The sequence below is a fragment of the Phalacrocorax aristotelis genome, chromosome 1 (assembly GCF_949628215.1).
Source record: "Phalacrocorax aristotelis chromosome 1, bGulAri2.1, whole genome shotgun sequence".
NCBI classification, from domain to species: domain Eukaryota; kingdom Metazoa; phylum Chordata; class Aves; order Suliformes; family Phalacrocoracidae; genus Phalacrocorax; species Phalacrocorax aristotelis.
In genome coordinates, this window is record NC_134276.1 from 162633894 (window position 1) to 162655983 (window position 22090).

General features: G+C 40.0%; 1 protein-coding gene across 12 annotated transcripts in view; it reads left to right on the forward strand.

The window, feature by feature from the left end:
* The window catches only part of TNRC6B (trinucleotide repeat containing adaptor 6B), a 135744-nt gene that overhangs the window by 111063 nt on the left and 2591 nt on the right, over window positions 1–22090 (forward strand). For 6 of the 12 annotated variants that reach the window (XM_075077725.1, XM_075077770.1, XM_075077734.1 and 3 more), the window contains 11 exons: window positions 5208–5356; window positions 8993–9118; window positions 10168–10299; window positions 10846–10944; window positions 11173–11347; window positions 11715–11849; window positions 12047–12223; window positions 17033–17179; window positions 17440–17535; window positions 20042–20362; window positions 20750–20820. In XM_075077725.1, the coding sequence (XP_074933826.1) occupies window positions 5208–5356; window positions 8993–9118; window positions 10168–10299; window positions 10846–10944; window positions 11173–11347; window positions 11715–11849; window positions 12047–12223; window positions 17033–17179; window positions 17440–17535; window positions 20042–20362; window positions 20750–20820 (1628 nt within the window). The remainder of the gene's footprint in view (window positions 1–5207; window positions 5357–8992; window positions 9119–10167; window positions 10300–10845; window positions 10945–11172; window positions 11348–11714; window positions 11850–12046; window positions 12224–17032; window positions 17180–17439; window positions 17536–20041; window positions 20363–20749; window positions 20821–22090) is intronic. The other 6 variants (XM_075077799.1, XM_075077753.1, XM_075077743.1 and 3 more) reach the window with 5 other exon arrangements.

Below are 22090 nucleotides of genomic sequence, written 5' to 3' on the forward strand. Positions count from 1 at the left end.
GGTTGAGATAAAGACAGTTTAACAGGTAAAGCGAAAGCTGCTCACACAAGCAAAGCAAAACAAGGAATTCATTCACTACTTCCCATCAGCAGGTAGGTGTTTAGCCTTCTGCAGGAAAACAGTGCTCTATCATGGATTCACCAAGGGGAGATCATGCTTGACCAACCTGACGGCCTTCTATGATGCTGTGACTAGCTGGGTAGGTGAAGGGAGAGCAGTGGATGTTGTTTATTTTGACTTCAGCAAGCCATTCGACACTGTCTCCCATAGCATCTTCAAAGATAAGCTAATGAAGTATGAGTTAGATGAGAGGACAGTGATGTGGGTTGAGAACTGGCTGAATGACAGAGCCCGGAGGGCTGTGATCAATGGGGCAGAGTCTGGTTGGAGGCCTGTAACTAGCAGTGTTCCCCAGGGGTCTGTACTGGGTCCAGTCCTGTTCAACATATTCATCAGTGACCTGGACAAAGGATTAGAGTGTAACCTCAGCAAGTTCATTGACGATAGCAAGCTAGGAGGAGTGGCTGATACACCAGAAGGCTGTGCTGCCATCCAGTGAGGCCTGGGGAGCTGGGCCAAAGGGGAACATGATGAAATTACACAAGAGCAAGTGTAAGGTTCTGCACCTGGGGAGGAACAGCCGCATGTACCAGTATAGGTTGGGGGTTGACCCTCTGGAAAGCAGCTCCTCTGAGAAGGACTTTGGAGTGCTGGTGGACAGCAAGTTGACCATGAGCCAGCCCTGTGGCCTGGTGACCAAGAAGGCCAACAGTATCCTGGGGTGCATAAAAAGGAATATGGCCAGCAGGTTGAGGGAGGTTATTCTTCCCCTCTACTCCGGCCTAGTGAAGCCACATCTGGAGTACTGTGTTCAGTTCTGGGCTCCCCAGTTTAAGAAGGATGGGGAACTGCTTGAGCAAGTGCAGCGGAGAGCTGCAAAGGTGATCCGGGGACTGGAGCATCTCCCTTATGAGGAAGGTCTTAGAGACCTGGGTTTGTTCAGCCTGGAGAAAAGAAGACTGAGGGGGGATCTTATCAATACTTACAAATATCTGAAGGGTGGGTGTCAAGAGGATGGGACTGGACTCTTTTCATTAGTGCCCAATGACAGCACAATGGGCAATGTGTTCAAGTTGGAACACAGGAAGTTCCACCTAAATGTGATAAAAAACTGCTTTCCTGTGAGGGTGACAGCAGTGGAACAGGCTGCCCAGAGAGGTTGTGGAGTCTCCTTCCCTGGAAACATTCAAGACCTGCCTGGACACGGTCCTGTGCCCCCTGCTCTAGGTGTGCCTGGTCAAGCAGGGGGGTTGGACGAGATGATCTCCAGAGGTTCCTTCTAACCCCTACCATTCTGTGTGATTCTGTGATGTGTAATGGTTTCTTGGGAAGACAAATGCCATAACTCTGTCCCTCCACTTCCTCCTCTTCCCCCAGCTTTAAATGCTGGGCATGATGTCATATGGTATGGATCAGTTTGGTATGGTCAGTTGGAGTCAGCTGTCCTGGCTGTGTCCCCTCTCAGCTTCTTGTGCACCTGGCAGGCACGGGGAGCTGAAAAAGTCCTTGACTGGTATAAGTGCTACTTAGCAACAACTAAAACATCTCCACATTATCAGCACTGTTCTTGGCACAAATCCAAAACAGCCCCATACTAGTTCCTGTGAAGAAAATTAACTCTCCCAGCTGAAACCAGCATGGTTGCATCCTTGATCCTGGGTAGAGGCATTTGTTATAGTTAGTATTCTGTTTCAAAAGACTAAGAATGTAACAGATCTTCCTAAGGCTTTTCTGTTACCTCTCTGTTTAGCAGTTTTGCTCTTGTTGCTTATGGCAGTTATTTATGGAAAGCTATAAGCTGTTTTGCTTAGCCTTTATCTACATCTAAACCTTAAAAGTGGGACTTACTTATGAGGTAGGCATGTTCTTCAAGTGGTTTTCAGTCAGGATTACAACATACCAGGTTTTACTAACTACATAACTACTAGCATGAAATTTTCCCAGTTTATGGATAAATGCACATTGATCTCGGAGTTAAACCTGTGCTTGGAGGCCACACATACCAAAGAAAACTTTTGCTTTGGTATGCACAGAGCACCATAGCTCTGATCATCAACAGGTCCAGTTGTCAGTAAGTAGTTCTTACTATGTGGGTCTCAGTCTCCTTTGAAAAATGTGTTGCTTTTATTGCAAGGTGCTGGAGTGACAATTTGTTTCCTGACCAAGAGAAAAAAGAGATGGATCAACAGCATGCCTGAGGCAGATCTACTTCCTCTTCTATTTTTCTATCAAATCCCTTCAATGTATAGATTCTTTTACTCAGAAAACAGGATACAACCTTTTTTCATTGAAATCTCTCCTAATATGTAAGTCCCGAGGCATGGAGTTTGCTATAGTAAATAGCTTGTCAGAACCACTTGATATTTTACCTTTTCCTTACCTCTATTTAACAACCACCTTTGTCGTCTGAATTTTTTAATGTATTAGTTGCAACCTCTGCAGATCACGGAATTCTCAAATCACCTGCAAAGAATGGGAAATTCATTTCCAATTTTTTTTGATTCAAATGCAATTCATGCAGCTGTCTATTGTAAATATATTACAAAGCCATAACCTGATCTAGCATTCAGTTGCAACACCTCAATATCTAGCTGGTTCTTGCTCAGTAGGCTTAGATGATGTAAATTTAAGGCAAAGGTGTAAAACCAGTATCTTTAAAATGTTTTTGGTTTTGTGGTCAAGCAGAAAACATGTTTGAAATGGGTTTTTCCCATTTGGGTTGTCCCACTGGATGGATGTATTTTCACCAGATTGAGTCTCTTGTTTGCAAATGTTTTAGGTAACTTTGCTCAACAGCAGTTTCTGTGTCCTATCTCCCAGTACAGGATCAAGTTACATAATTTTTGTATAGAATTCAGATTTGTTTTCTTTCTTTTTAAGCCGTGTGCTTGTGGTGGGGGACATGTATTTATAGGGTTTTTTCCTCATTGGGGTGTGAATGTCATCTTCTAAGCTCTTATTTCATTTGGCATTTTTCACGGTGTTTCTCACAGCTGTTAAATAGTGGGGGAAATCCAAGAACTGATGGAGTGTCTTCTTTTATGAAGATTGTTGGACTTCTAACCTCTTCTACATTTCTGCATGTATGTGAAATACATGTGCATTCGTGCACAAGTGTTCTTGCCTGCTGCAGGGGGTAAAATTCAAACTTCTCAGATTTTAACAGTCATCTTGTACTATGTAAGGTAAAGCTAGTCTTTGGCCACCTGCATTATTTATGGCTTTTGTTGTCAAGTGCAAAAGACAGAATCATGTGACAGGTTTCCAGGTTGCATTAGAATTTTCTGTGAACGGGATAAATATAAATGAATGCTGTCATCTCTCTTAGCAAGGCCTCGTTTATATTAAGGTTTAAGCAGCTGCCTCAGCACTAAGTGGCATGCATGTCTCTGCTTGAAGCCTTTAAAGGTGCTGTTTAATGCTCTACATGTTATTTAGCAAGCCATTTTATAAGGCATCATTTAGTCATGTTTGAGGAGTTGATTGGGTCATCAGGATAACTGAAGAGACAAAAGGGTGTTTCTGCAGCTTAGTGATCTTATGTTGGCATTGACCCAGTTTCATTTCAGGTAGTGACGCAACTCTGTCTCACTTTCAGTTTCTTTTCAAGCAACTAACGGACAGGGCTTCCTGTCTAGAATTAAAGTGCACAGGCCTTTTGGTAGTGCATTGCTGGCATTGTGTATAGTTGTTAGATGTAGATATTGACAGGATTGAGATGTACGTGACATTTTGTGACTGCTTTTGCAGAGCCAGTTCTAGCTTTTTAGGATATGTTAGAAAGGGATGAGCTCATCCAGGTCAGTGTGACTCCAGGTACGAGCCAAGATATGTAGGTGATTTGTCAAGTGTTTTTGTGATAAGTGATGTTGAAGGCATCTGAGGGGATGAAGCTGGATCAACTTTGAAAGCTGTGCTAGCAAGAAAAACCCATGTAATTAGTGGTTGATTTCATAGGTTCTTGGCCACAGCACACCTATGAATATTAATAGTTTGTGATTGGACATTAAGAAGAGATGCTGACTCTGAGAAGCTTTCTTTGAAGGCATCAGGGTGATTTGCTGTCTGCTCTGTTTGATAAAGACTTAGCGTTTTGTCAGTGGTTGGGTAGGCTATCTATTACCAACTTCCTTTTGGAAGTGTCATAGATTTTGGTTAACTGTGGTGACAGGTTTTTTTAAACTGTTCTGGGAAGGGCCATCTGTGCTACTGAATGAAATAATTTAAAACTAAAAATACCAGTAAAGCTCATTTCCATCACGTCTGTATTGTAAAACGAAGATGTTTTCTGTCTACTTCAACATAACAGTATGCATCTGATAAATTACAGGTGCCAAATATGACCAAAACAATTGTTCTTGGCAGCAGCTCAGTGTGTAAGGTAGAAAACTTCCTACAGTCAGCACTTGGCTGATAAGTTTATAGAGAAAGATGATGTCTTGTTTACTGCGTATGTTACAGTTTGATCATCTGTCATTAACATCCCCTCCTCCTGTTCCACCAGATTACTCACTAAACAATGGCAGGAGACTGGGGGCGAGTGTTTGAAAAGTGTGTCTGTTACTGGTTGTGTAATCATTGCATACGGGCTGAGGGAGATTGGTTGCCTGTGTGGAGGTTATGCTATACCAGGTGATCTGTGGTGTTCAAGAGTTAAATTCATGTGGTTGTAGGAGAGTTGTGATCAAATTATATGCGTGGTTTTGCAGTTTGAGAAATTGTTTCTCAATGCCAAATCCAGTAAAGGCTAAGTAGAATATATGGAAAACTTAAATAGTGGTGTCTCTATAGATATTGAATACCAATAAGTAACAGTGTGAGTTTTGGAAGACATTGAGAATGATGTATAAATTAATGTCATTAGCTGAGCTGGGCTGCTGTAGGAATGCATATGTTTTTATCTGTGTGTAAATTGTGAGAAATAATTCACACTAAACTCTCTAAATTGGCTTGTTCAGTTGTAAAAATGAAACTTCCTACTTTAATTTTTCAGCATCTTTTAATAGCAGCTGTAGCCACACTGAATTTCAAGACAGATCTAATTTGTACCCTGATCTTAAAGATACTTTCTTTGGCTGTGAACCTGCTGTCATGAAATGTGGTAGAGATAACTGGCGCTAATTTTGCTGCCTTTCTTGTTTTTACAGGTGGTCTCCCAGATAAGAAGTTTGAGGTAGACAAACGAGCCATGAATCTCGGGGATTTTAATGACATGATGAGAAAGGATCGGTCTGGGTTCCGTCCACCTAATTCCAAAGACATGGGAACCACAGATAGTGGGCCTTATTTTGAGAAGGTGAGAAATATCTTTAGATAAATTAATATCACCCTCTGTGTTCGAGGTCCTGGTTTTTCCCTGTTCCTCTGGAACTGCTAAAAATTCAGTAACCTTGGACACACTCAATAATAAAAGGTGTGTGGGAGTTAGGTTTGTAGAATGAATGTGTATATAAAACAGAAGTGTCAGATGTGCATAGACAAACTAATTTATCTGGGGAGAATGAGGCTTTTTATTCTAGAACAGACTGCTCTTAATATGGACAGAAAGAAATTCCTGTGTTTTTCATGGAAGGGTAAACTACTAGTAGCAATGAAATTCATTATAGAACTAGAGAATCATCACAATGATTCTTTTGGCTATGGACTACAATCATCTACTGTAAAAAATTGGTTTAGATCTAAGTAAACATAAGTAATCACAGTCTTCAGATTTTTTTTCCTGCTTTCATGTCTGTCGTTTATTAGAAACACCCTTTCTAAATTCCGCAAGCCCTTATGCTGTATGTCTGTGTACTGTAAGCTTCTGTATGACATCTGTTTCTCTGTGACATCTGTTGTATGTTGTGGTAGTGTTTCTTTCATATTCTTGCCTATTTTAAATAGAATATTTCACTGTTATTATCGGGCATTAATTGCTTCACATTATGAATTGGAGAGTGTCCAACAAATTCAGAATGCTTATGGGTTTTTTTAATACAGTTTAAGATTATCACGTTTAAATGGAAAAGAAATTTGGTTTAAAAATTCTGAAGGCATGTTACTGTCAATGAATTTAACTCCTCCATTTTGGTATAACAGGCCCAAAAACAGTTTTGCCAACTCCCTCTGGTGGCCTAATTAATAAATACCACTAGCAGAGCTAATGCATTCCTAACAAATCACATTCGTAGGTGTGTGCTAACATTAGGAATTCATTCAAGGTTTATTTCTGTAGTGCTAATAGCCACTGTCAGAAACAAACTTCATGAGAGTTCAAAATGTATTTCTAAAGAGAAACCTTTAGGAATTTTTTATCTCCTTGGACTAAAATCTTAACTGTCAAATGATCTTTTGAGTGAGAAGTTTTGTCCTTGTAACTGCTATTACAAATTAACTTTGCTTCTTCCTAGTCACTCACCGTCCCTCTTTCTCTCCTCTTGCGTTCTGTTGCTTCACTAACCAACTCCTGCTGTTGGCTAACTGCTGCTTCAGCTGACTTTGCCTTTCTCCAATCAAGATGGGTGCCTTGGGGATGAGGCTCCCTGCTCTCCCTTCTCCCCTTCTCCCAGCTACAAGCTGTCTCCCTCTGGTTCCACACTATCCAACGTCGGCCTTGGGGCAATCGGCTCAGGGCTCAGTCCCCAAAACTTCGCTGCTAGACAAGTAAGCAGGCCACCTTATAAGATGCATTGTTATAAGGCTGCAACCTGGGCTTAATCCTGGTTAGTCGGTTGCTTGCATTTGTTTTCCTACTAAATAAATAAATATTGTTAATGGAAATTTCAGCTTTTAGCTTAATTACCAGGCCATTGAGAATCAATCCACTTTGGTTCCTATCATCAAAATGTATTCCATCTGTTCTTGTTGGCCTCTTACTTCCTGAGTCACAGTGCAGCAGCAGATAGATGTGCTTTTCAGAAGTCGTGAAGTTGGTGACAACCTTTCTATTTTAACTGCTGTTTTAAAACCCAGTGAGAGGCTGTTGATTTGCCCCACCACCCCGATACTGAATTTTTGCATACTACACCCCAATGACCTTCTATGTAGAAGTGTGCCTTTAAAAAAATTGCAATCATTTTGCATTGTGCCTATTCCTTTCTCCCTTCCCCACAGCCCAAAGAAATGATTGAGTTAGCAGTGTTTAAAATCTCTTGAAGTAGCAGTATTTTTGTTCTCTATACAAGGGAATGGTGGGGAAGAAATGAAGTGGATAACTGCAGTCTTGAAGGATTTCTGGCTATTATGTTTTTCATTATGCTGGAAGAAAATGTTTCAGGAATACTAGGAAATGAAAGAATAGAACCTAAGTATTGCAACTGGACTAGCTTACATAGTCACATGCCTAACATGATGGTGTTTCTTTGTGTTGTCTTTCTGTTTCTATGTGACACGGTCAGTGTTCAACATCAGATTAAGTCCAAACTTTGCAGGCACGTTCTTGGATTTGGTGTGCAGAACTCTGAGCTTTAGGGAGGGCTGAAAGTGTAGCTGCAGCTTCAAGCCCCTTAAAAATTTTAATGTGTAGTTGACCCCAGTCAGTTCTTTCCAGAATAAAAATTCTTTTGTCTCTTGGGCTTTTTTGTTCATCCTTCTACATGCTTACTATGACATCTTGAGTTGCTTGTGAAAGAGAAGATATATTAGGAAGGTGAAATGTGATGTAGGTGAATGAGGCAATCCATAATGCGGCCAGTATAGAAGCAGGCTGAGAGACTTCTGTTTCAGCAAAAGGATAGTGGAGAATGCCCAGTGTTATGGTAGAAGGGAGGCAAAGTTTATGAAATCTTGGTGTGTAAGGGAAGGAAAGGTTTTGGAGAAGGTCTGCACAATCTCAGTTTGGAAAAAAATTGAATTTATGTTGGATACAGCAGTGCTGGCATGGAGAGGGAGAACAGAGAGTGATGGCTGATGGATGGAAAATGTACTGTTTAGAACTTCAGGTATCCAAGGGTCATAAACACCCTGATATTCAGCAGAAGATGAGAAGTTCTGAGGGTCTTGAAAATGAAAGGACAGAATGATGGCCCATAAGGACTTTTTGCAGTACAAGCTTCAGCTTTTAGAAGCAACAGCATGTGACTGTTAGTGTAGAAGACTCCATAACATTTCCTGTGGCCTTTGTTGAAAGATGTTACAAATAAAGACAGTCTGCTGAGAGGCTGAAGTAGTGAAACATAATCACAAATTTTCTTTGGTCTTTTTCATGCAGTAGAGTTTATTATTACCGAAGTTGCTTATTAAACAGTAAATACTTCTCATTTAAAAAAAAATTTAAAAGAAACAGCAAGTATTCTTGTGTTAGAAAGTAAATCACTGGGAGGAAAAAAAAAACCACATACATTTTTTTTCTCACTTCAAAATTTTCCTGCTCTTCAATTTAGTTGGGGGTGAAAGAAAAAGAAAAGCATCCCAATCCAGAATGCTGAAATTTTCACATCAGAAGGAAAACTTTTTATTAAAACTTTAATTCTAATTTCAGTTAGTGAAAGGCCTGCAGAGAAAGTAATAGGTTTGTGAGTGATATCTCAACAACCTACTCGGAAAAAGTACCTGACTTTTCTAAAATGGTGGCCCACAGTTCTTGTTGACACAGCCCTGCCATCCTTTTAAGCCGATGGAATGTTTGGGAGTTTTTCTGAGCATGTTGTTTGTACCCGAAGTTTCCATTTCCCAACATATAAAGTGCAAAATATAAAACATTAGGTTTGATTTGTGCTTTGAAATAAGAGGATGAACATGAATTGTCAATGTAGAGGAGAAAGCCTGCTTCATGACGATGTAGTACAGCACTTTTGACCCAGGTAGGATATTACTGATTTAGGGCAAACATCTCAGTAATTATAAGGGTACTCTCTTTAAGTCAGTACTTGCCTCATTGTTAATATGTAGTTAATAGCATAGAAATCCATTATCCTGAAAGATTCATCTTCTCACTACTGCTTTAATTTTATAGGGTGGCAATCATGGTTTGTTTGGAAACAGCACAGCACAATCGAGGGGCATGCACACACCAGTGCAGCCACTAAATCCTTCCCCCAATATCCGGGCGCAAGTGCCTCCCCAATTTCTTTCTCCCCAGGTAAGGAATTTATAGTAACTGGTTACTTGTAAAAAGTAGAGCTACGGCCTTCAGAGCACATCATTGAGGTTACTTATACATTATCTTAGACTTGACTTGATGTTAAGAAATAAAAAACTTAGGTAAGATAAAAAAATTAAAATTCATAGATGAAAGTTCTTAAAACTCAGTGCAGAAGGATTAGCTTTCTTTCTTATTCCAAGGCAGTTGATGGTAAATGCTTGCTATCGGTATTTTTAAGCCTGAAAGTGGATTCAGGAATCCTGTGTCTTACACAGGCTTTTGCAAAGTATTTTAAAAACAACAAGCAAAAAAAGTGAAAGCTGACAGTTTTTCCTCAAGCATGACAGGTTGCTTAATTTTTTCAAGCAGTCTTGTCCTGTCCTTCCTGCCCCCATGAAAGAGAGAGGCCTGATGAAGGACTACACATTGCATTTACATTGCACTAAGACTTCAGGGTCTCCAAAGCAAAAGATAAACTTGTGCATTTGGAGTTGATGAAGACTTGTGGAGATTCTCTTGAGTTCTACTTGCGTAACTCTCAAATAATGCAGGGAGAAATGGGGGGATTCTTCTCCACCTACTCCTCTCTTTTACTATAGCTTATTCGGCATACAAATAAATTAACTCTTTCTGTGAGGCACTGTTTCTTTGCTCCAGTGACTGCCTGAATGCCTTTCTTTTCCCTTGTCAAGTAGTACGTTTTTAACGTGATAATGCAGTACTGTGATTACTGGTTAGCTGCATATATATCAGCATTTTAATTTAGTGCAGTCTCTAGCGACCAATTGGTTGGGGGAGGAACCTTTGTCTGTGTGTCTGCATCTGCGCTTGTAATCCTGTACATTGTCAATCAAGTGAGGAATTCACTCTGCTCAAGTCATAGATTGTGCATGTTTAAATGTGATGTGTTAATAAATCTGTAATGTCTTTCCTGGAACACCATTTAAGATTGGTGTCATACCTATTCCTTTATAGAAATACTTCTACTTCATCATCTTTTCTCATAGCAGTGCATTTCTTGAGGATTGTAACTGGTTTCCATGCAGGTTTCGGCCTCCATGCTCAAACAGTTTCCCAACAGTGGCTTGAATCCTGGTCTTTTCAATATGGGCCCCCAGCTTTCTCCACAACAGATTGCCATGCTGAGCCAGCTTCCACAGATTCCCCAGTTTCAATTAGTAAGTAGCTAGTAATCTTGTGAGACAGACTGTTTACGTATTGTCTGCTGAAAGAGTTTTCTTTTTGTTTGCTCTAATTCTGTTTCATTCTACTGATCTTGTGTTATTTTTGTACAAGCATTCCCTCCTTGTTGTACAGGAAAATACAGCCCTGTTAGAGGGCAGCAGATAAACTGAACAGGCCTGTGTAATTATTGTGAATGTTGCAGTGGGTTAGTAATGATTCTGAGCAATGTCTTTGTACAGAAATCACTTGTTTGTTGATTTTTGATGAAGTTTTCTTCAGCCTTGTAGTCATAGTGATGGTAATAAAGCAGGTACTAGTAATATTGTTGCATGATGTTAAATTGGAAATAAGTGAAGGATATAGTGTTCTTCTGATGCGTTTTATTCTGATGCGCTGTCTTTTTTTTTTTGAGTGTGTGGAATGAGAAACGGTTTAGCTAAGTTCTGAGCAAAGCGTTTCCTAGTGAGTAGCTCCTGGCAATTATATTTCACTCGATAAGCTCTGTGTTTTTACTTTTCCCACCCCCACTTATCTTGTAGGCATGTCAGCTCCTCCTTCAGCAGCAGCAGCAGCAGCAGCAGCTGTTACAGAGCCAGAGGAAGTTATCTCAGGCTGTGCGACAACAGCAGGAGCAACAGGTGTGACACTGTTTTTATCAATCATACAAACTGTAAAGTGCGCTGGGAAAATGCAGTCTACAGCAAAGAGAGTGCTGGCTTTAGTAATGTCATCTGCTCTCTTCAGTTTGCAATTCTCAGAGAGCAAGGTCCTTTGGATCTCTTTCAAGTCACTGTTTCTTCATGTTAACTGGAATTCTGTGTTACAGTATAGGATAAATCATCCCTATTTTTTTCTTTCGTTTGCAGATTGCTCGTATGGTGAGTGCCCTCCAGCAGCAGCAGCAGAGGCAGCCTGGTATGAAGCATTCACCATCCCACCCTGTTGGGCCGAAGCCACATTTAGACAGCATGGTACCCAATCCTTTGAATGTGGGTCTCTCAGATTTACAGACCAAAGGGCAAATACCTGGATACGGTTCAGGTAAGTGCTCTGTGGAAGGAGATTTGGTGCATTGCCTATAGTTACCATAATATGGTAATTGTGTTACCGTATTAGCCAGTTATGTCTGGGTCCAGAAATCAGCAATTTATGTATAAGCACCAGAGCAAAGGTTACAGCAAGTGTTGACTCTTGATCAAATTGCATTGTTTTTCATTGCATGGGAAGAAGTCAAACCTAATAAGGAAAGTGTGTGACATACTGACCTAACAAGCTTATTTGGAAGTTGCCCCTTGAATATTTCATTTTTTACTGTTGATTTTTTTTTTTTAAATTTCTTATGATTCCCTGTTTGAAGATATTTAAACCAAAAAGAGTGAATGACAGTGGAATTTTGTTGGTTTCACAGGCTTTGGCTCAAGTGGCATGGATTATGGCATGGTGGGAGGGAAAGAGGCTGGAACAGAATCCCGCTTTAAGCAGTGGACTATGATGGAAGGGCTGCCCTCTGTGGCTTCACAAGATGCCAATATGCACAAAAATGGTAAGAAGGGGACTGGCTATTTTGGGAATGCTCCTACAGTATCATATTGCCAGAGGTGAAATAGCTCAGATGAAATTATGCATCAAGTTAGTTAATATCTTACCTCACCAGTATGCATCTTAAATATTTCTTAGTATTCCATACTCATAAAGATCTCAACCTTTCCTGATTGTGAATGTATCCTTTTAATGCTTCAGGTGCAATAGTGCCCCCTGGAAAGGCTCGCGGAGGATCGCCCTACAACCAGTTTGACATAATTCAGGGCGACCCACTAGGTGGCCATGCGGGCCCTGCTGGTGATAGTTGGTTACCTGCCAAATCTCCACCAACGAACAAGATTGGAAGCAAATCCAGCAACGCCAGCTGGCCTCCAGGTATTACATAAGGGCAGGGGAATTGTCCTGTCATTAAAGTAGATGTGCTGGGACCTTTCGTCATCATCCTTTTCAAATAACCACTGCAAGGAAAATATTTGCTTGACCTATCTCATTTTTTTAAATTTCTTCCACATTAAATTAGAACATAAATGTTGAATTTCCAGTAAAAATTGCTGGGCTAAATACGAACTAACTGCTGAATTGTCTGAATAGTGTTTGGCTTTTGTGCAGTGAAGTCTTATCTTCCATAGTTTGGTGACTTTACACTTACAGAAGTTTTCATGAAGACAGTTGTTCATAGAATGCACAATACCAGCTTCCTTGTATTGATTCCTTATTTGCATTGTGTTAAGCTGGCACAGTGTAAAATTGGTAGTGTGGAATCAGAAAGCAAAAGATGTGAAGGTTTATTTTTTGTGATGGTGGGGAAAAGGATTTTCTTCTCTCGACCTTTTGTATTTCATGTGGCATGAACTTTTCTTGTGGTTGATTACAAATACGGTGCAGTGCAGACTGGCAGGTTTCTTTTGCCAGCCGTATCAGTACAATATGTACGCAACATGTATGCTACAGTGTTGTAGTTCTCCTTGCTCCTGCCGTGTAAAGGACAGAAGAGTGTGGCTATGTTTCAGTACTGCTCAGTAATCTTGTGGCTTGAGTAGACGTTTCTTGCTGTTTGGATTACAGGCAGTAGCAAATTCTTTAAGTCTTCTAGAGTTTCACTGGCAGAATTTTATCTTTCAGCTAGAAAACTCAAGTATCTAGGAAAAATACGTATTTGAACACGCACATAATTTTCTACATAAATCATTCATTAAACACAGAGTGGTGTCCTTGAAGTCACATGGATTAATCACCAGTGCTGTTCAGCAAATAGTGGATGCTGTGCTTTTTCTCTGCCTAGAACACTCTTAACATTCTAGGAAAACATTCCTAACTGCAAATCCTCTGCTGTGCATCCCCTCAAGCACAAAAAGAAAAGGTGCAGGTACATCTCTTGGGTCAACCAGTAGCCCAGACCTTGCATCAGAAAGCCTAGGAATCTGTGTGACAGATACAACTGCAGGAAACCTACAAAAAGTAGTTAAAGCTTTTTATGGGGGAACTCCTCAGTGTCTTAACTCTGGCAAGAAAATGTTTTCTGATGAGCTAACAGAGTTAAAGAATTACTATCTCAAGAACTTCTGTACACCCAAAACATTTCATACTACTGACTGCTCTCTGTAGAGGTGTATTTGTATTAAATTTCTGTCAGCCTGGTTGTTAAGTACTGGGCTTCCTGAGCTGGGGTTACTATTCATAATGCCAGAAACCCCCAAAATATAATTTTTTTCAGGACCTCTCCCATAGACTCGTTGCTGAACTTATTTCTTTAGTCACTGTTCCCCTACATAATACTGAGAAAAACAGTATTGCTTGAAATGTTAGGAGGGGGATGTGAGGATCGCCTCTGCCATGTTTCCGGGTTTTGGAGCAGCCACTGGCTCTGGCAAGATTCTTGGTACCAGAAGGCTGTTATACAGAAGTGAGAAGCTGAATAGCTGCTCTTTACCCCTCATTGATATCCTAGAGCTTCCTTAGTGATACCTGCAGTCTCACTGTCAGTAATAAGTAAAATTTTTGCTGCTGCTGGCTGCCTCACCAGAGTGAGATGATAGCTGGAGTTCACAAATCCTGAACATAAACTCTGACTGGGATTATCAGTACCATCCCTAATTTCTTGTGTAAATGAGTAGCCCGTGACTGTGATTGCAGATGACATGCAATAGATCAGGGGGTTTGGCATGCGGCTTTTATGGAGTTACTGCTGTATTGCTAGCCCTCTCTTATGAGGCCCACAGACTGTTGGGACAAGTGTTATTGTCCCATAACCATCAGCCACCTAAGCTATCTCATAGCCTCTCTAGCTTATTGGCTTACTCGAGAAGGAAAACGTAGCTGAAATCATGATCTACCTTCTCAACACCCCCGATGAAGAATAAAGACCCAAAATGGTTTTACACTGTAGGTCCTTTTTCTCTGCGAGCTTGTAGATGAGGCCCACTGTCAGTTCCTGGTGTGGAGATACCGTTTTTCGTCCTAGTGTTGGAAAATAAGTTGTTAACGAAAATGAGTTTACAAGCGAGAACCTCTTGCAACAGGTGCATTTTTCCTTTGAATGAATACGGTGGTCATTTAGCATTCACCCTGACTACACCTTTCACGTTTTCCTCCTAAATGCCATCTGCTGCAGAAATTCTGCCATTCAAGGGAACAGTATTGTTCAGCACAAAGATAAATGAAGTGGTGCCCAATCAAACTGATATCACAGCTGGAGGTGAGAGCAAGTTTTGCTGCATTGGTGAGAACTACATCTTTTGGTTATGTCACACAGACTCACATGCCTAGGTAATACTAGACTGCAATTTTGCCATTCAGGAGCAGTTCAGTCATATACTCCAGGCAAACTGGCCTGAATGTGTTTGTCATGGTTTTCCTAATAATCTTATGTTTTAACTTTTGAGAGGACCTTCTGAATATCAGTGGAGAAATGCACTTCATGTTTTCTTTATTTAATCTAGAAATAATAAAAACATGTCTGTAGGGCGAGTTTGTGAATGTGCATGAGAATAACTTCAGTCACAAAAGATAATTCAGAAATTTGTCAATATGCTGAAGTTCAAGGAAAACTCTTCTCCATACCAGAATTATATTTATGAGTGAATGTGTTTATATACAATACGCCTGATCTTTGGAGGCTTGTTTGAATATTCATTAACTTTTTGATGAGAGCTTACTATGCACTTAATTTTTAGTCTCATCAATTCTCAGAAATCTTTACAAAGGCAAGACTTGGTTGGACTTATCCTTTTTTTTTCTTTTTCTTTATTTCTTTTTGATTTTTTGTTGTGTTGTTTTGTTTTTGGCAAACAAGTTTTATTTCCAGGTCTTAACCTGGGTTCATGGATTCCTCATCTCAACAGAGGAGGTCTTGTGGCTAGACCCAAGAGCTGCATTGCTTGTTCCTTAAGCATAAAGTGGTTGTGTTTGTCAGGGGGCTGCAGTATTTTGGCAGTAGCTGACTAGAGTCTTTCCTTGATGCAGTGCTGATTGCTCATGCCATTAGAAACGTTGATAGCTGGTATCCTAAATTATTTTGTTGAGTTACTAAAGACTGGGAGATGTGACTGAGGTTTACAAAATCATGAAGGCAATGGGCAAGATAAATGCAGAATTGTAATTCTGCGAATCCTGCAACACTAGGACCATGGTGCAAATGCTGGACTTAAGAGGATATAAATTTTAAATAGATGAGAGCTTCCCCTCCTTCCACCCCATCAGGAGTGGAGAACTTCTGGTATGTCTTGCTTTTAGAGCTTCTGGAGATAGATGGTACTAGCCAGTTGAACAGTGATTGGATATACTGATGGAAGAACAGTTTCAGAAGCAGGTGATAGCAGATAGAGGCTATTTCTGACATCCTAGATAGAAGGACTGTGGATGCTGGGAAAGTGTGAGGGCAGTAGCCTACACATAGCGGCCAGGTTTGTGTTCTGTCCCTAAATGGTATCTCTCCTACAGTTGCTGGCAGAATACTGGGCTAGATGGACTACCGTTCTGACCCAGTGGAGCATTTCTTAGGTCGTCTCTGAGATTCCTCTGCCAGTTCATTATCACAATCTAATACTGTCCTTGCTGTGCCACTTGTTTGAACCAGTAGTATCACATTTTCTTCTGTATTTGTCTGTGAAAGTCCTAGTCTTGACTATGCTTCTTCATTACAAAGGTGACTGAAATGAACCATTCCATGCCAGATTCAGCCTGTATGGGTTAATACCAGAGAGCACATCCTCAATCCCACTTTCAGTCATGGATTTTTAATTACACTCAAATATTCTGTCTTTAATTATTTCAAAAGTTTGTGTTGGGAATAAAGGTACCATTTCATATTCTGGACTTGTATCTACAAGAGATGAATCTGCCACCTTGGCACTCTTCTCACATTTACCCACATTGTCACACCGTATTTGAAGCTTTTTTACATGTTTTTGTGTTTGGCAGTGTTACTTTCTTATCACTGCTTCCAAAATTGACTACAGTGCTTTATTCATTGGACAAATGTCCAGAGAAGGAACAAAGTTACTCATCTTTCTTACACTAACTGGAATTTTTTATGGTAATACTTTGTATAACTCATTCTCTTGTCTTAAAAATCGGGCATGCCTGGAGCTATAGTTGAAAGGAAACTAAAGGATGATAACTATATTCTGTCTCATTGTGAAGCATGAAGAATGTCAATAAGTATATACATTGCTTTTACCACAAGGCATCTCACCTTAGCATTACCTCAGTATTGACAGGTAACATACAATGTGTGTGTATACCTACAGTGGAAAGTGTCAAATGTTGTGTTTACAAACTCTTAATGTAGGTGGCCTTTCCTTGGGAAAGGGTTCTGCATGCATAGAAAGTATGTGTGCAGAATCTAATCTTTGATCTTATATATCTTGAAAAAATATATAATGTGTTAAGGAAGGATGAAACTATTGAAGGCTCATCTGAATGTAGTAAAGCAGGAATAGTCAAAGGAATACCATATGCACTTGCACCACTTTTTTGTTGTATAGACTTGTATTCAGACACCAGGGATAGTGCTATGGAATATGTGAAAAGGAATGTGGAACAGATTTTAATTAAGAAAAGTCTGATTTTTCTGAGAAACAGTGTAGAAGACAATTAATTATCCTCCTAATTATCTTCAACAGTTACTTCTAGTAAATGACATTGCCCTGTTTGCATCTAATTCCTTTTTCCCTCTTGTCCCAGAGTTCCAACCAGGAGTGCCATGGAAAGGTATACAAAACATTGACCCTGAATCTGACCCCTACGTGACCCCTGGAAGTGTGCTGGGGGGGACAGCCACATCTCCCATTGTAGATACTGACCACCAACTTCTGCGGGACAACACCACAGGTAAAACAGTGAACAACTAGTATGTGATTATCTAAGTCATTCTGCTATTTGAGAATATTCTGATGCTCTTGTCATAACAGGGTAACAGTCTTACTGCCTTTGACTAAGAAAGGAAGCCTATGTGCCTTTGCACCATGGCTGTGTACCATGTAAAAGCTTGGGATTGAATACAAATCATGGCTCTCTTGAGGTTTAACAGTATTACAGAAACTATGAAATTGGCCTACTCTTCTCTTTCTCTCTCCTTTTCCCTTTGATAGGGTCTAATTCTTCCCTCAACACCTCGCTGCCTTCACCTGGTGCCTGGCCCTACAGTGCCTCTGACAATTCCTTCACCAACGTTCATAGCACTTCAGGTATGCAGGCTCCAACACTTACCTTGACAAAAATTTTCTGCATACTAGTTTCATCATTCTTGTTCCATTTTGATATTTAGACTTTCAGTAATTTCTGAGGAAGCTTGGAAATCAAGATTTGAGTGGATGGTCAGATGGTTTTCCTCCTGATGATAAAATACTCTGTTGTAGTTACTTCAAAAACTAGACTAAGATCCTCTGCCCTTCCTCCCACCCCTGATAAAAAAATCTTAGTTACGCAAGTTAAAGAATAGGGTAGCAGTGAGCAGCAGATGAAAAATTAAAAAAAAAAAAAACAACAAAACCCACATGCACAACCTGTTGCCATGTGTAAGTGGTTGGGGGACTGTCATAATTTTTTTAAGCTTACCTGCTCCTGTATGTATCGGTTGAGGAATTAGTGTAATAAGGTGAGTGATTTTATTCATTTGAACTTCAGAATAATGGAGTGCTGTGAAGGGAGCATTTTTGCCTCACCTTTTATAGCACTCATCATTCCTGAAACCTGAAGAGAGAAAGGGTTTTTAGTCCTCTGGCATTTAATGGTTGGCCTGTAAATAGTAATTTAGATATCTTCCTCAGATCCTTGGTAAGAAGGTCTTCAAAGCTTTCATGTGAAAATGGTCTCTGCACTCCCTTCTGAGTGGAATGCTGGAAATACTTGCTTCGGACAAGCCATTTGGATTTGCAACTTCTTACAAATGCCAGAGTTTTCTCTGAGACATCATTGTCTTGACAACTATTTAAAACTGAAGAATTGTGTGTAAATAGCAGGAGTGATGAACATAGCTGAAAGCTGCATGTGGCCCAGACTTTCTGGGTTTTGCATCTTACTGAATAAAAGCTATGTTCATATGTTATCTCAGCATCTTCACAAAATGTGTTGGAAATTCAGTTTAGCCCTTGAGAAAAAGTGTTTCTGATGCCAGTTTGTGGGGTGACTTTGATTTGAAGCAATATCTGTGTATGGAACATTCCAATGACATAAAAGATTTCTCTTTTGTTAGCCTGGGGAGAGGAATGACATGTATCAGCTTCTTATCTCTACTTAATTTTTGTCTCATACATAAGACAGACCCGAGAGATAAAAAATTATTGAAGACACAGTTGAATTGAGGAAACTAAACCACTGCCTGACACACGTACCATTTTCTGCTCATCTTGTTAAACTACACAGCAGTGTTTTATAGCCAGAAAGCTGGTTATCTGAATTAGGGATTTAGAATTCACATATCTGTAAAACAAACTGAGTCTAGCAAAAGCAGGTTTTTAAGCACTTTCATATACTTTCACAGGTTAGTGCTTGAAACCGGCTTGCTATTTTGACAGCTACCCTGTCGTGGAAATACACTGATCCACCTGTAAAATGAAGTATGCTTTTACTTCCTGAAAGCTTTTTATGGTCTTGATTCCCAAATGTATTATTTCGTGACATCCTGGCATATTGTAAACCTGGATTTTCACCCTTTGTTTCAAATAAGTAATTTACTACCTTTTGTTAGTGAATAGAGCTTAATACATATATTGGCACACACATGCACATGAGTCCTCATTAAGATAATTCATGATTAAGATCATTCATGGCACAAGTACCTTTTCCCCCAGATTTCCCTGTCTGTGATCACTGTTTTTTATTACAGAACAAGGGAAAAAAGAAATCACTTGAGCAATTTTAATGTTTGGTTTGGTTTGAGTTTGGTTTTGTAAATGTCCCTTGGTGTCAGAAGGTGTGGGAGAATTTGCAGTCTACCTTCTTAAGGAAAAGTGGTTTAGGAAGAGCTCCCAAATATTCATCGCTGATAGTGATGTTTTTGGGAATGTGTTTATTTTTCTCTTTTATTGGACTTCATATAAAGGGTTATTGAAATGTGTTAGGGATATCTGCTACTGGTTTTAACTTCTCCTAATAGGCATTTGGTATTGATTTCTAGTAAAAAAATGAATATGCACTATCAAGATTTAGAAGTCCAGCTGTTATACAGCTCAGTGACCTTCTTTACATGTTACTGTTGTGTCAACTCTGTATGAAGTCTGTGATTCATGAGAAAGCTTTGATCTTCTAGGAGGACATTTTTAGGAGGTAGCATTAGCTTAGTAGACAGAGTAATATTCATTTCAGTTCTCTGCAAGTTTATGGCCTGAAGACAGTTCTGTTTCATTAAAGGTCAGTAGTGCCCAAAGCTGTAAGAAATTCTTAAATGAAATGTAGCATGGACATAAAAGTTACTGTTCATCTTACTAATGATTGAACATACATGCAAACCAGCTACATTACCATAAATGATCTAGGATTTTTTTTTCTGTCAGCATTTATAAAATGGGCAAAGACTAACTTACACATAGCACGGCTTTTTTTGGTATGGTAAATTAACTGTTGTATGGTTCCTTGCTTTGTGCTTGTCTCTGATATAAATGCAGTCAAAGGGTTTACAGTGATAGTTCAGTTAAAGGGGCTAGTTGAATCTCATAAGTTTCTCTAATACATACAATTTATTTAATCTTCTAGCAAAATTCAGTGATTACAAATCAACATGGTCCCCAGATCCCATAGGACACAATCCCACTCATCTCTCCAACAAGATGTGGAAAAACCATATTTCCTCAAGGAACACTACAGGGCTGCCCCGCCCTCCTCCTGGCCTGACCAACCCTAAACCATCATCTCCATGGAACAGCACAGCATCCCGATCGGTCAGGGGCTGGGGGGCACAGGACTCAAGGCTTGCCTCTGGTGAGAAGAATCAACTGATAGCACCATTGATCAGACCTGAGGAGTGTACGTTTTACAGCACTAATGGTTTGGAGGAAAGAAAGTTGCAGTTGTCTGGTAAAAGGAATAAAAACCAGTTCCTTCTTGAAATGGAAATTTACTGTCAGTAATTGGGGGCATGAGGGGTGGAATCTGGGGTCCTGCTGCAGGGGATAAGTGAAGAGGGCTGGGAGCTGTCAGGAGGGAATACCTACTGCATGGGGCCTTTCAAGACTAGATGCTTTCTGTGGGTGGGAAACTCCTAGAAGATGAAGTCTAGTAAAAAGTGAATCCTGATGTGAAATACGAGGAAAGATGTGGTTTTGTTTTCAGAACTGGAGATTAGGCTTTCATGTGATAGCAGGGCTGATAATGCTGAATTTGAGATTGAAAGATCTGACTGTAAAGAAAAATGGGGGGTTTTGTACCAAATCTGTCTTGATTGCTCTGTCTTCTAATTTGCAGCATCTACTTGGAGTGATGGTGGCTCAGTTCGTCCTAGCTACTGGCTGGTTCTTCACAATCTCACTCCACAGGTATTTTTTGTTGTTGCGTCTGGCAACTTGTTTGCTTTACCAAGATACGTATTTGTATATTCTTCAGTTGTTTGAATAAAATCTGGCAAAAGCAGATTTGTCAGCATATGCAAGATGTTTTCTACTAAACTGGGCAGAAGTCTGATCAGATTTTCTATTGTAATCTCTTCAGCTAACTTTATGATGTTCAGGTTTTGCTACATGAACATCATAACCTAGAGTTTAAAAAAAATTATTGGAACAGAAAGATTTTTCTTAGAAGTGAGGATAAGTTGCATGACCATTATGTGGATTGGTTTATAGCTGTTAGAGAGACTGTTCTTTGGGATGTTGTCAGTAAGAAAGCTGGTGTAACTGCCAGTTTTCAGTTTGGTGTTTCCATAGTGAAACCACAGAATGTTTCCAGCGCTCCTGCCAAAAATAGTCTAGTTAGGTTATTCCTGCAAGTATTCTCAGAGCTTGCATCCATTCAGAACAAATTCTGTGGAAATCCTGCGTTCACCAATTGCAACTAGTTTGTATTCAAGGCTTTAGGAAAAGCCTATATGATTATCGGCAGCGCCCTGAGGTCTAGACAGAGTGTCCCCCGTTCAGCAGGGTAATTTACCATGCTTCTAGTACAGTCTAAGAAAATATCAACATGAAGGGAAGAACTAAGGTCTTCTGCAGATCACCCAAAATGGCAAACTGTACTCCTTTCATGGAAAAGAGCATTTTCCTTGATGTGAAGGAAAGAGCAGTGGTATGATGAAGAGGCACGGTTCTAAGTCTCCCTTGTGTAAGGTAGCTTAATGCTGCTTTAGGAATCATTTAATGGAAGAAGAATATATTTTGGAGGCATTTAGGTTAATAGAAAAAAGAAGGAAGCAGATTACAATTTTCTCTTCCATAACAAATCCTCTATTCGTCATGGGTCAGTACACTGAAGAGAAGGAAGCATAGAGGTTAAGGTGGATTTGGGGACAGTATCTTCACTTCAAGTTTCTCTGTTTTACCTTCATCCGTATCTGTACCCACGCACAACTTCCTTTTCCTTCATTTGAGGTTGTATTATATAATGGGGAGGGGAAGGTAGAAGGAAGAAAGCAGCACTTCCTTAAGTTTCTGCACACATGGATCTCATTCACGTGTGCAAGTTCCTGTGGCATACCAGGAATGGAGTCTATCTGTACAGAACACCTTGGAGAACAGCAGTTACTGGAGGTAAGAAACAAGCTGTTACTGCTGCAGAAAGAATGTAGGCAAAAATTGCTGCGAAAGCATTATTTCA